Genomic DNA, 14,131 nt, shown 5'->3' with positions numbered 1-14,131 from the left:
GACTGTGGACTTCCCAGCCTCTAGATCTGTGAGCCAAATAAATTTCTGTTCATTATAAATTACCCAGTCTGCGGTACTCTGTTATAGCAACATAACAGGGACTAAGACAAATAGCTTTTCAGAAAAAACAAAATTGGTGATATAGCTTTTCAGAAAAAACAAAATTGGTGATATATCACTTGAAATAAAGTTGAAAGACTGACTTGATTTCTAGGATTACTAGACTTCTGAAAAACTTGTTTCATCTGAGATGACTAAAATAAAAACTCATGAAAAATAACAGAATAATGGCTTTACACACTGATTTATTTTAAAGCATAATGTATAATCACAAAGTATTTTATAAAAAATAGTTTTAAATGCATTTTTTTAAGCCCTAAATAAAGTCTCCACTTAGGATAAATACACATTTTAGCCATAACAGTGTAGTTTTAAAGGCAGACTTTAGATCTCTTAATCTACATGATGGCTAACAGTCAGCTTAAGAACTTTAAAAATGTACATATATAAAAATTGAAGATATTCATTAAAATGTTTTATTAACATTACATACAAACATTTGCCATATAATATGGGAGAAAGTTTCATGATCTACTTAGAATTGTTTAAATCCTTTATTTTATAATATTATCTTACAAAGTTACTATTATTATGAAATTTTCATTATACATTCTGGTTAAACTCCCTTACGTATCACCTTCGCTAATATTGAGCATAGGTTTGTATAACATATATATATATATACATCCTATGTATACACACACACACACACACACACACACACACACACACACACACTACTTTTTTCCCTCAGTATAATGCCTTTTCATAGGAACATATTTGGTCTAAGGAACGATCAAAGCATAGCAAAATGCTGCTTTAATTGTTTCATTAAATGTTGTGTATCCACATGATCTGGAAATGCTGCTTCAGACTTCTGTGCAGCAACATAACTTCTCTGTAGATCTCCAATCTGTAAGAAATACAAGACCACAAAGTGAGACCAGAAAAAATGAGTAAGGAAGTGAAAAAAAGACCTACTATCTGCATGCTGTAGAAACTAAACAGGTTCTTAAAGGCAAATTGCTTGATTATACACAATGCAATGGAGAACATGTGGGTATCGCTAGGAGCTGAGTGTGAATTTGGACCCCGCCACCGCCACTGACTCTAGGGAAGTCTTTTAACCTCTGTGAGCCTCCCATTCCACTAGAATGTAAGCTGCATGAGGTAGAGGCTTTTGCCTGTTTTATTCATTGCTACATTCTCTGTGCTGACAATAGCACCTGGTATATAGCAGAGGTTCAATAAACAAAACATCAGTTGTATAAAGAAATGAGTAAGGAAAGTAAGGGACACCTACATTACAGGGTTGTTGGGAGAATTACTAGAGAAGTGTGTAAAGCATCTAGAACATTGGCTCGTACTTAAGCACTCAAAAATTACAAATTATAAGTGACAGCTTATTTTATTTTCAAAACATATGAGAGTTCGGATGCCTTCATATCATGCTATGAAAAATAACATTTTTATGGGCCGAGCCCATGGCGCACTCGGGAGAGTGCAGGGCTGGGAGCGCAGCAGTGCTCTCACCGCGGGTTCGGATCCTATATAGGGATGACCTGTGAGCTCACAGCACTCACCGGCTGAGCGCGGCGCAGCCGGTCTCAAAAAGGACAAAAAATAAATAAATAAATAACATTTTTATGTCTTCAGTCTATAAAGCCTCTTACTTACATCACAAACATTTTTAGCCATCTGCTTATCCTCAAGAAAGACTTACCTTCCATGTCAAAGAAAGGTTTCCAAATAAAAGTTAGTTATTAGATGCCTTTTGTTTGTTTGTTTTCTTATTATTAAAAATGGCACATGACTTCTTTTACCTTTTGGATATTAATTGACTTGCAACAAAGTATTAACAGTTCCATTTCTCCCATACTGTTCATAGCCAAAATAAGGTCTTGCTTTCTTCATCTGTACCACAAAGAGATTTGACTACATATTGTCTGAAGTGAATTCTAGGCTCTAATGATTTATTCAATTTTTTGAATTGAATTTTTTTAGTCAGCTAAGTAGTACTATTTATACAAATCTGAAAAGAACATAAATATCTATCAAATAGTTTTGCATGAAGTTAAAGAAATGAAAAATAACATGGACAGATCTCAAAGTCCAAAGTATGAGTTTGAGTGGCCCTATCCCTTTAACACATTTCCCTGTGTGAACATTTTAATGAGAGATCCACTAAGCAAGGCAGAGAAAGTCTGAGAGCCTTTCCAGGACTTTATAATACCGTGTCATTGGGATAGAGCTTAACTTTCTTGGGGCTGACTGACCACAGGTGGGACTCTTGGCCTGTGACTATTTCTAATACTGATATTCTTATATTAATAATGTGATATCCCATAAATAGTGCTATGATTTGAATGTGTCCCCCAAAATGTTGGAAACTTGATCCTCAATGCAACAGTGTTGAGAGGGGGACCTTTAAGAGGTGACTGGGTCATGAGGGCAGAGAACAGATTAATGTTATCGCAGAAGTAGGTTAATTATTGTGAGAACGGGCTTGTTATAAAAGCGAGTTCAGCCTTCTCTCTTGCTCTCTTGATCTCTCTTGCCCTCCAGACAAGAGCTGAGAAGGTGGTGGGAGAGGAGATAAGTGGCCAGGCTCAGGATGTGACTTTGAGGTAGGACTGACAGGGCTTGCTGCATATGATGGGGGTCTGGGGGGTGGGGGTGTTAGGGGAAGCAGAAGGAAAACAGAGGATTCAAAGATGGCTCCTAGGAGATCTGAAGAAAGACCATTCCAAAGGCCCTAAAGGAAGACTGAGCACTGTGTGTCTGCCCTGCAGCACAGCAGCTGATGTGTCCGCAAGTCCGAGGGACAGAAGAAGCAGAAAAGACATAGTCTGAGAATGAGACAGATGCCAAATTATGTGGGGGCCTTATACGTTTGAAGTTCTGATCTTATTCCAAGTGCAAAGAGAAGGTACCAGAGGACTTGAAGCAAGGCAGTAATAAAATAATCAGGTTTTTAAAAAAAATCCCTTGGGCTGTTCTAAGAAAATATTATAGGGAGCACTTACTTGCTGATGTACATGGAAACAAAAAGACCAGCTAGGAGGCTCTTGTAGTAGTGCAGACAAGAGCTGAGAAGGTGGTGGGAGAGGAGATAAGTGGCCAGGCTCAGGATGTGACTTTGAGGTAGGACTGACAGGGCCTGCTGCATATGATGGGGGTGTGGGGTGTGGGGGTGTTAGGGGAAGCAGAAGGAAAACAGGATTCAAAGATGGCTCCTAGGATTTTGGCTTGAGCAGCTGGATGGGGGATGGGGGACGGTGAATGGTGAAACAGTTCACTAAGACAGGGAAGACCAGGGAGGAGCAGATCTCTCCTAATAACATCAAATATTCTATTATGGACTCAGAAAGGTGAAGTAGTTTGTCCAAGGTCCCGTAGCTAATACGTGACAGAGCTGGGATTCAAAGCCAGGCCTTTCAGACTCTGAGGCTCATTTTCAACTGATGACACAGAACGATAGCCACACCTGACAGCTTTTCTTTGAGGAAAGCAGGTTGCCCTCCGTGCCCCTGCTCGTTCACTGACCTGCTCCACGTGGCCCTTCCGCATCTCCAGCACGGCCAGGTTGTTGTAGGCCTCGGCGTGGTTGTTGTTGTTGACCAGAGCCAGCCTGAAGCACTGGTGGGCCAAATTCATGTCTCCTATTCCCTACGAAAGAAAAGCACATATTCACACACGTGAATCCACACATTTCCTCCTGCCATCCCCTCCCTTCCTTCCTCATATAAATCTTTTCCGCTATCATAGAAAAAGCAACAAGAACCGGATCATAGGAATCAAGGGTGAATTTCATGTAAGTGAACTTACTTGGGAATATAAAATGAGCTATGGTGACTTCCAGAAATCTCTAAATTACCTCCTAAGACAACAACCCGACTTGGATTTACAATACCTGAAAATTTCTTCTAACTGACTTTCCATAACAAAAATTATATCAGAAAAACAACATACCAGAGCTACATGTCCCAAGTTGTACCAGACATCAGCTGTCTCTTCTTCGTTTTCAGCCAGAGAACGGGCACGTTCAAATGAGGTCAGAGTCATATCATACTGCTGGGCATAGAAGCAACACAGCCCCAGATTGTTAAAAAGCTGGCAGTTATAAACACCCATCTGCAGGAGTCGCCTTTTCAAAACAGAGCACACAAATTTTGGTGTCAGACCAACTTTATAAATGTTAAGACGTGTGGGTGTGTATATGTATATTTATATATATTAGAGCTACAAATAAATTCACTTTTAATTTTTAACACCAGCAAAGAATATAAATACAAAGTGTTATAGCAAATAAAAAATCTTTTAAAGCAAATACAAAAGTGTATCTTTTGTAATGGTGCTACTAGTCATGGGAATGTATCCAGAGGCAAGGTCAGAAACACTTATCTACAGTTTTTTTCTCAAAAGCTTTGTTGGAGAACCAAAATAAAAAATAAATAGTCACATAAAGTAAAAACCACCCATTTTAGCTTTATAAAGTTTTGGTGCCCACAGGTAAATTCCTAAGACTTCCTAATCTAATTTGAGGACTGTGTTTAGCATTAATCTCTAAGTTTGCAGTTGAGTTGGATCCTGTTTTTGGTTATCTGTACTTTGTGGTTAAGCTGTGTCTACTGACTTCCAATAAGCTGCCACTGAGAAAGACAAAACCATCAGTGGATCCCTACATGATCAATTTTGCTTTCACAATGCAGCTCAAGATCCCTATTTTGCTTCTATACATATTCAAGATCCCTATTTTGCTTCAATACATCACTAATCCTAAGGGACAAAAGACAAGAGAGTTTAAATAAGCAAATGAAAGTCCAGCCCAGCTGCCCTGGGAGACCCATGACTTCGGGGGTGGGAGAATAGAGTCAGCTGCATGTGCACAGGACAGCATTCATATCATTATATTTTATGCTTCCATTATCTATTTGGAAAGAGCTCTTGTCAGCTGCCAGTCATCTCCTTGTATACTACCCAACGGCTGGAGAGGAGATCATAATTTAAAAATTAATTTCAAAAGCCACCTGTAGGATAACATAAGTATGTGGTCAATAGAGAACCGTTAGTGAACATAATTTATTTATACTATGAAAAAACATTTGGACAAGAGTTGACAATACTTCCCAAAACAGGTTATCCTGTTTCAGATCCTCATCAAGATTCAGAACATGGGGTCAACTGCTTTTTGCAAATCTCTTCACTCCTTCGGTTTCAGTGTCTTTGTGTAAATGATATTAATGGAGGCAGTGATGATGAGAAGTTTTCAGGTAACTACTAAACTGTTCTTAGTTGATGAAAAAGTGGCTAACTCATACAATGACATGGTGTTAAAAACTCAATTATCCAGGTGTGTTTTGCAAGATGCCAGATGTCTGCATGTTTCCAAACTATTGGATGTCACTTTGATGCTCACAAGACATCTGGGTGTTGGAATTTTTAGTTTTACATAGACATGGACTACATATTATTACTATTTGCATTACATCTTTGGTATTGTCTCACCAATATTTCACAGGAAAGTAGTTCTACCAATTGAATGTAAAGCACACCTGTAAAACCGGAGAGCTACTTCTGGTTGATCAGAATAAAAGTGGTTGCTTCCAATGCATGCAATGGCTTCCACGTGAGTATTGTCTTGTTTTAAAACTTCTTTGTAGTATTCAGCTGCTGATGAAATATTACTCATGTCCTATTCTCCATCAAGACAGAAGAAGAGCAATACTTTTAAAATACTGGGCAAGAAACTATTTTTTTCTGACTAAGTTCATTCATTCGATAAATATTTATTGAGAGCCTACCATGTGCCAGTCTCTGTTCTAGGCCCTGGGGACACAATATGAACCTCAAGGAGGTTACATCTGGTAGGGAAGACAAGCGAATAAACAAATATGTAATATAATGTCAGGTAAGGACAAACAGTGTGAAGAAAAACGGAGCAGCAGTGTGAAGAAAAACAGAGCAGGTTGAAGAGAGAGAGAGGGAAGGAGGGTGCTGCTTCAGAAGGGGGCTCAAAGGGGTCATTTGGCAGCAGCGCTATTTGAAGAGAGACCTGAGTGAAGTGAGGGATCAAGACCTGAGCCTATCTGGCGAAGTTCACTCTGGACAGAGGGAATAGCACACGTACAAGCCTGAGATGGGAACGCAATGGTCATGTGTGAGAACCACACAAAGACAAGTGAGGCTGGAAAGAGGGAGGGTGGCACAAAAGGAGACCAGCGAGGCAGCCAGCGCCTTTGTCAGCCATGGAAAGAACTTCAGATGTTTCCTTGCTAGATGAGAGAAAGCCATCAGAGGATGAGGAGCAGAGGTGTAACATAATTGGACCTGGATTTTTAAAGAATAACTTGGCTGCTTAGCGCAGGACACACCAAAATGGGAAAGAGTGGTAGCAGGGAGATCGAGTCCAGGAAAGAAATGACGGCAACCCAGACTGAGTCCAGAAATACATGCACAGTTAAAAACTAAAGACACTTCCTACGGTTATTATATACTTTTTCTAAAATACTGGTAATCATAAATCAATGCATCAAGTGTTACTAATGAACGCTACACCCGTCAGATGCATCTTCATGGCCCAGTTCAGGCTCCGCATCCTCCGAGATTTCCCCAGTGCCCTCACTCCACACAGCATCTTCTGCCTCTCAACTTACGTGATGTTTGTTCTGTGAACCACTCACTGCTCTTATCATAGGTGGACTCACATTTTTTGTTGGATTTCAATTACATTTTATCAAATCCAAGAGACTCCACCGATTTTACGCAGCACCATACAATGCTTTTCTAAACATAGGATTTTTATTTGATCTCACTGATAGACTTAGTTAGATGTATTCAGACATAGATTGTATCACAGATCACTCTTTTGGATATATTTTATAAAGTCTACGTAAAACATAAGCAAAATAAATTGAATATAGTATGCCTATAACTTTTTCACATTTAGAGTTAAAGTCTCCTGAATCCCTTTTTGACTTGGTCATCAATGTCCGGGTTTCTCCACGCAGTATTGTTCCAGTCACTGGTGATGTGGCATTTTTTTTTCATTTTATTTTTACTGACAAATAATAATTGTATATATACATAGGGTACAATGTGATGCTTTGATGCATATATACACTGTGGAATGAGCAAATCAGGCTAATTAATATCCTAAATTTCCATATAAGCTAATTATGACAACAACACGACATCAGGGACCAAAAGATGCTACCTATTGTAAGATGCAATCCAACCTCAGAGATGATAAAATGTAGAAAAAAATAGTGTTTTTAGAATCCATGAAATATGGTAAGTTCCTTGAGAGTAAGAGCATATGGAATACCTTTTCTTACCATCAAATTTAGTGCTTCTACATACTGAAAAATTATTAAATGAGAATTAAACAACTCTCAAAATTGTTCTTAGCCTCTCATGTTTCTACTAGAACAGAGGTTCTCAAACTTTTGGGTCTTGACATCTCCCTAAACTCTTAAAAACTGCTAAGAATCCCAAAGAAGTTTTGTTTATAAAGATTATACAATTAATATTAGGAATTGAAACTGAGATGTTTTAAAATTTATAAAGGTTATACAATTAATATTAGGAATTGAAACTGAGATGTTTTAAAATATTTACTTATTAATTTATTCTAAATAACATATAAGTAATTACCTGTTAACATAAATAACATTTTTATGAAAAACAGGCTCTCCTGAGTGGAAAAGGTCTGTAGGTTGTACATGCATGTCTGTGACAGGGTGAATTAGTTAGTCTAACTCAGAAATAAAAGACTATTACATCCTTTTGGCCATAAATCTAAAGCCACATGCTCCAATTCTGCTTTTATCAGTAATAAAGTTAATGGTTCATCCTCCATTTTTCTAAATCTTGTATTTATCTCTCAGTTGGTTCTCAACTTGGAGGACAAGGTTTTATCAGTCCTACAAAACACTAATAAAATATTCAGCGGTTGATACAAACCCATACTTTATATACATATTTTTTCATGTACTTTATATTTAAAATGCTTATTCAAAGGCAACAACATACTACAGTACAAATCTTCAGTGCTACAGCTGCCAAAGGTGGCAATGCCCAATGCAAAGGAGACTCAATAGCCAGTTGGTTCAATGCTCTGAGTTCTATAAGATTACTTTAGAAGACTTGTATACTTGATTGGTGGGCACAGAAATTAATTTATGTAATCTTGAAGAATTTTAGACTGAAACACTTATTTTGTTAGTAGCCTCATATGTAGTTTTTCACCTAAGCTTTACAAACTTATAAAATACAGGCTTATACTAAAATTTAAATGCCACAAAAGGGTATAAAATGAAAAGTAAAAGTCACCTCCCCAAATCCCAGTCAGCAGAGGTTCTGTTAATAGTTTCCTCAGGAGTCTTCAAGAAATTTTGTTAACAGATAAGCAAACATATGGGCATGCATGTTTTAATCATAAACAGTATCATTCTACACATTCTAATATACAATTAATTTTTTTCACTCTCTGTGTCTTTACTCTCTTTCCATATCAAAACAAAGAGCTTTACTTCATTATTTTTTTACTTATGCATGGTGTTCCATCAATACATAGACCATTATTTAATCACTCGCTTTTTGATGAATCATTAGTTTGTTTCCATTCTTTACCATAAAATATACTATAAAACCATCTTTGTACATGTCTTTGTGCAGTTGTATGACAACATCTTTAAGAAAAATTCCCAGAGTAAAATTGCTGGGTCAAAGAGCATGAACATTTTAAAATCTTTTCAGTAATTTCAAAAACCTTCCAAGTGGTTGTACCAATGCACACGCTGAACAACAATGTTCATATGTGGATTTTGTTTCTCTACAACCTTGATAACCCTAGATACCATGGAACTTCACCTTTGCTAATCTGATTAAGTGAAAAATGGCATATCACTGTTGTTTTAGTTTTTGTTTCTTTAATTATGGCAGAGGCTATGTATTTAACACATCGAGATATTTATATCACATATTTTTTCTGTGAACTGCCAATTCATGTCCTTTGACTGTTTTTCTATCCTATTCTATCTTTTGTCCTTTTATTATTGGTTTGTGTGTATTTTTTCTGGGGAACTGCCCTCATGGACACAGGTGAGCTGGAGGCAGAGATGTGGCTCAAGGGTCCCTGGGCATGGACTCTGCTTTCTCATTCCAAATGAAACAAGTGTGTGCTGATGGTGACTTCAGTTCAAAAACAGGGAAGTCTCAGTGTTTATAAACACTCCCTGCAGAGGAAAAGTATAGATGGTCTGATTAAGTTCTTCCAGATGGGTGTCACTAAGCCCTAAGTGTGAAAAGATGATGGTGTACTCAGAATGCAACTGGAACCTGGCTGCTGTCTCACCTCTGGGGTAAATCTACTTGCATGAAGAGGGCCAATGACCACTGTAGGCTAATAGGAAAACAAGAGCCTAGAGAAAAGCCATACCATGATATGTTGACCCACAACTGCTCTAAGGAAATACTTCCATAAGTGTTTACATTCCTGGCTAAATAAGTAAGAATTTATAAGTTCTGTACATGGGCACTTGTGTTTGTGTATATATGTATAGATCTCCCATTTTTAGCAACGTTTAAGCAATGTATAGATGGAGGAAATGAAAAGCAGTCTGTTGCCTGTACCAGGCAGGGCAAGTATTTCCTGTTTGATATTTCTACCTTTTGTTTTGTTTTGGTTTGGCTTTATTTGTATTTTTGTTTTTTGCAATACAGAAATTTAACTTTTATGTTCTCAGATTTATCAATCTTTTCTGTTATGGCTTTCTGACTTTGCGTTATGCTTAGAAAGATATTCTCCATTCCCATTGATACTAGCAATTCATCTGTGTTTTCTTCTGAAACATTCATGGTTTCATTTCTTGAAGTTTTATAATCTCTGAAACTTTAAATGTGTCAGTGATAGACTCTTCTAGTATAAGACATCATTATTCATCCAGCTCTATTTTTAAACTATTTATTAAATAATCCAATAATCCAATTGGCTTAATAAGTAATCCTTATCACATCTTAAATTTCTACATTTATGAATATACATCTTAAATTTCTACATGTATGAATATATGTGGACTCTATTTTGGTTCTTTACGCTATTCCTGCATTAGAATTGTTTAACTTAGACTAGCTCTAGAGTAGATTTTGTTAGTGTAGATTTAAAATAATATTTTCAAGTATATAAGAGGGTACTTCAAAATCTTCTAGGAAAGAGTCACATTATCTTTCACTTTCATTTCTTCACTTCAAGTATATAATAAACTTGGTATCATTTAAGTGATTTTTACAGTGGTTATTCTTGAACCAATTCACAAATTACTAACCATAATTAGATTTTTAATTTAAAATAAAATTGGAAATAACCTAAGAAAGTGAATGTTGCAGTGGTTCTCAGACTGCATTATGCTTCAGAATTACCTAGCAAGCTTATAAAAAATGCAAATGCCTGAGTCCCACCTTTCAGGACTTCTGATTTGGAAGAGGATGGGTTGTACTTCTCACATAATCCCAAGGTAATTTTCATAATACATAATAAAGTTTGAGGACCACTAGAATAACATCTGTGGGGTAAGGTTTCTAATTTCAAACACCTCTCAACAAAGAACACCTAAAATAAAGGCCTGTCTTTCGAATGGATAAACAAAATGCCTCAATAAAAACTCAAACCACCAAAACTAAAACCAAAGAAATTTAGCAAAAATAAGTCATTTTAAAGAAGTATCTAGAGATGTCATCAAGGTGCCAGAATAGATGGTCCCCAGCATCATTCTCCCCCACAATCAACCAATTTACAGCTATTAAAAAGCGAAGTGCCAAACTGGGACCACTGGAGCTCAGAGGAAGTGGAGAGACCTGCAGAGTTTGTGAAGGTGGGAGAAGAAGCTGAGAGACAAAGAAGGGACCATTCCGACCACTTCAAGCCCTGGCCACCTCAGGGCCAGCCCTGTGAGAGGCAAGAAGTTACTGCATATGGAGCAGAAGCTAGCAAAAGCTGTGACTGATCCATTTGTGGGAAGTTGCCTGGAGTCTGCATGGGGAGAAGAGGGCCTTGGAGCACACCCTACCAGCCCCCTGGCCAGCAAGACCACTAACAGGGTTCCCATGGACTCACATGCAGCCAACCTAAGGAACCCACCCAGAAGTCAGTGAGTCACCTCATTACACAGCCCTCCCCACAGGAAGTGTTTGGAGTGTGGGAGGGAGGCTGGTCTGCCTGGGGAACATTGGGGTGCAGCTTGGGCAGCTGATCTGCCTTCCTGATCAGCACAGGCCCACTCAGTGGAGACTGGCCAGGGTCAAAGAAATTCAGCAAAAATAAATCATTTTAAAGAAGTGTCTAGAGATGTCATCAAGGTGCCAGAATAGACGGTCCCCAGCATCACTCTCCCCCACAATCAACCAATGTACAGCTATTAAAAAGCAAAGTGCCAAACTGGGACCACTGGAGCTCAGAGGAAGTGGAGAGACCTGCAGAGTTTGTGAAGGTGGGAGAAGAAGCTGAGAGAGAAAGAAGGGACCATTCCAACCACTTCAAGCCCTGGCCACCTCAGGGCCAGCCCTGTGAGAGGCAAGAAGTTACTGCATATGGAGCAGAAGCTAGCAAAAACTGCAACTGATCCATTTGTGGGAAGTTGCCTGGAGTCTGCATGGGGAGAAGAGCGCCTTGGAGCACACCCTACCAGCCCCCTGGCCAGCAAGACCACTAACAGGGTTCCCATGGACTCACATGCAGCCAACCTAAGGAACCCACTCAGAAGCCAGTGAGTCATCCTGGGGAACCCGTACACAGCCTTCTCAAGAGGAAGTGTTTGGAGTGTGGGAGGGAGGCTGGTCTGCCTGGGGAACATTGGGGTGCAGCTTNCCCAATTTTGGAATTAACCAAAACCACAGACCAGAGACAAAGCTCTGATATTAACCAGTAACAGTCTGAACACAACCAAAGAACACCTATAAAACCTACAAGAGGTAGCAGTCTCCTCAAATGCCCAAGCATCAACGTAAAGACACAAATGTAGAGAAAGAACAGACAAACATGACATCACAAAAGGAAACAAACAAAACACCAGCAATGGACCCAGAGGAGCAGTGAATTTATGAAATAAATCTGACAGAGAATTCAGGATAACTCTCCTAAGAGTGTTCAGGGAGTCACAAGAAAACACAATAGAAAATTAGATGATNGGGTGCAATTTGCCAGGAAGACTCAGTCTCAGGCCAGAATTTTTCCACAGCCCAGGTGTATCTGACCTCACAAGACCCCGAAGTGATTAAAAGGCCAAAAATTAAAATCTGATTTGCACATAAAGCCTTCCCCAAAGAATCAGCAGCAAAGCACAAATTTAGCTCCACCACAGGGCTCAAGAGTTGCTCCCCACAAGAAGTTCCCCCAATTTTGGAATTAACCAAAACCACAGACCAGAGACAAAGCTCTGATATTANTATGAAGGAGAAATAGTCTTTCCCAGACAAACAAAAGCTAAGGGAATTCATCAACACTAGATCTGCATTACAAGAAATGCTAAAGGGAGTTCTTCAATCTGAGAGTTGACAACACTAACGAGCAGCAAGAAAATTTTTGAAAGTACATAATCCATTAGTAAAGTAAGTTCACAACCTCAGAATACTCCTATGTCATAAGAGTAGTGAATAAAGAGCTTAAATCCGTAGTTTGAAGACTAAAGAACAAACCTAACCAAACACTAACATATACAATAACCACGTAAGAGACAGGCAATACTAAAAGATGTAACTTGAAATAACAAATTGTCAAAAATGATGCCGGGCCGAGCCCGTGGTGCACTCGGGAGAGTGCGGCACTGGGAGCGCAGCAGCGCTCCCGCGGCGGGGTCAGATCNAAAGAAAAAAGAATTAAGAAAAAATAAAACAGAAATACAACAAATATTAGACTCCCTCAAGAAAATACCTTCACATAACTGGCATATCCAAAGGAGAAGAAAGAAGAGATGTAGAAAGCATATTCAAGGACAGAATGGCTGAAATTTTCCCAGGTATGGAGAAAGACGACAGCATCCAGGTGCAGGAAGCTCAGAGGTCAGCAATCAAACTCAACCCAAAGAGGAACACCCAAGGCACATCATAATCAAATTATGAAAACCAAAGACAAAGAAAGAATACTGAAAGCAGCAAGAGAAAAGAATCACATAACATTAAAAGCAGCCCCAATATATCTCTCAGTGGATTTCTCAGTAGAAACCCTACAGGCCAGAAGAGAATGGGATGATATATTCAGAGTGATGAAGGAAAAAGACTGTCAGCCAAGAATTCTGTATCCAACAAAACTAACCCTCAAATATGAAGGAGAAATAGTCTTTCCCAGACAAACAAAAGCTAAGGGAATTCATAAACACTAGACCTGCGTTACAAGAAATGCTAAAGGGAGTTCTTCAATCTGAGAGTTGACAACGCTAAGGAGCAGCAAGAAAATTTTTGAAAGTACATAATCCATTAGTAAAGTAAGTTCACAACCTCAGAATACTCCTGCGTCATAAGAGTAGTGAATAGAGAGCTTAAATCCTTAGTTTGAAGACTAAAGAACAAACCTAACCAAACACTAACATATACAACAACCATGTAAGAGACAGGCAATACTAAAACATGTAACTTGAAATAACAAATTGTCAAAAAGTGGGGGGAAATGATGCCAAAGCGTAGAGTTGACTTTGGTTTTTTCTTTTTTCTCAGATATCAAAGTTAAGTCTAAAATAATCTGTTATAACTACAACATGTTTTTTGTAAGCCTCATGATAACCACAACACAAAAACTCATAAGAGCACAGACATAGAGAGTACAGTAAAGATTACCAAAGGCAATGGCGGGGAGGAAAGTGGTGGACTAATGGATACGAAACTATGTTATCTACCCTAAGTGAATTATTGTGCAGTATATGCATGTATTGAAACAACACACCAGACCCCACAAATATGTACCAGTAAATGTTAAAATTTTAAAAATTTTTTAAAAGAAGACAAGGATAGTCAGTATCAAAAAAAAAAATGCAAAACAAATCACTTACACAGAGGAGCCATTTAGGTCATACAGCACCTC

The 14,131-nt window shown here is 38.5% G+C and overlaps 1 protein-coding gene across 1 annotated transcript in view; it reads right to left on the bottom strand.

The window, feature by feature from the left end:
- Positions 1 to 364: 364 nt before the first annotated feature.
- Positions 365 to 14,131, bottom strand: part of LOC103608759 (tetratricopeptide repeat protein 8-like) — a gene marked incomplete at its 5' end in the record, with an annotated part of 46,127 nt that continues 32,360 nt past the window's right edge. The window contains 4 exon segments of the mRNA XM_008593156.1: positions 365 to 973; positions 3,607 to 3,729; positions 4,033 to 4,207; positions 5,616 to 5,755. Of these exon segments, the coding sequence (XP_008591378.1) occupies positions 857 to 973; positions 3,607 to 3,729; positions 4,033 to 4,207; positions 5,616 to 5,755 (555 nt within the window).

This window comes from Galeopterus variegatus, unplaced genomic scaffold (genome assembly GCF_000696425.1).
Source record: "Galeopterus variegatus unplaced genomic scaffold, G_variegatus-3.0.2 Scaffold8787, whole genome shotgun sequence".
Lineage (NCBI taxonomy): Eukaryota > Metazoa > Chordata > Mammalia > Dermoptera > Cynocephalidae > Galeopterus > Galeopterus variegatus.
The sequence above is the reverse complement of the archived record's forward strand: the minus strand, read 5'-3'. Positions and strand labels throughout refer to the sequence as shown.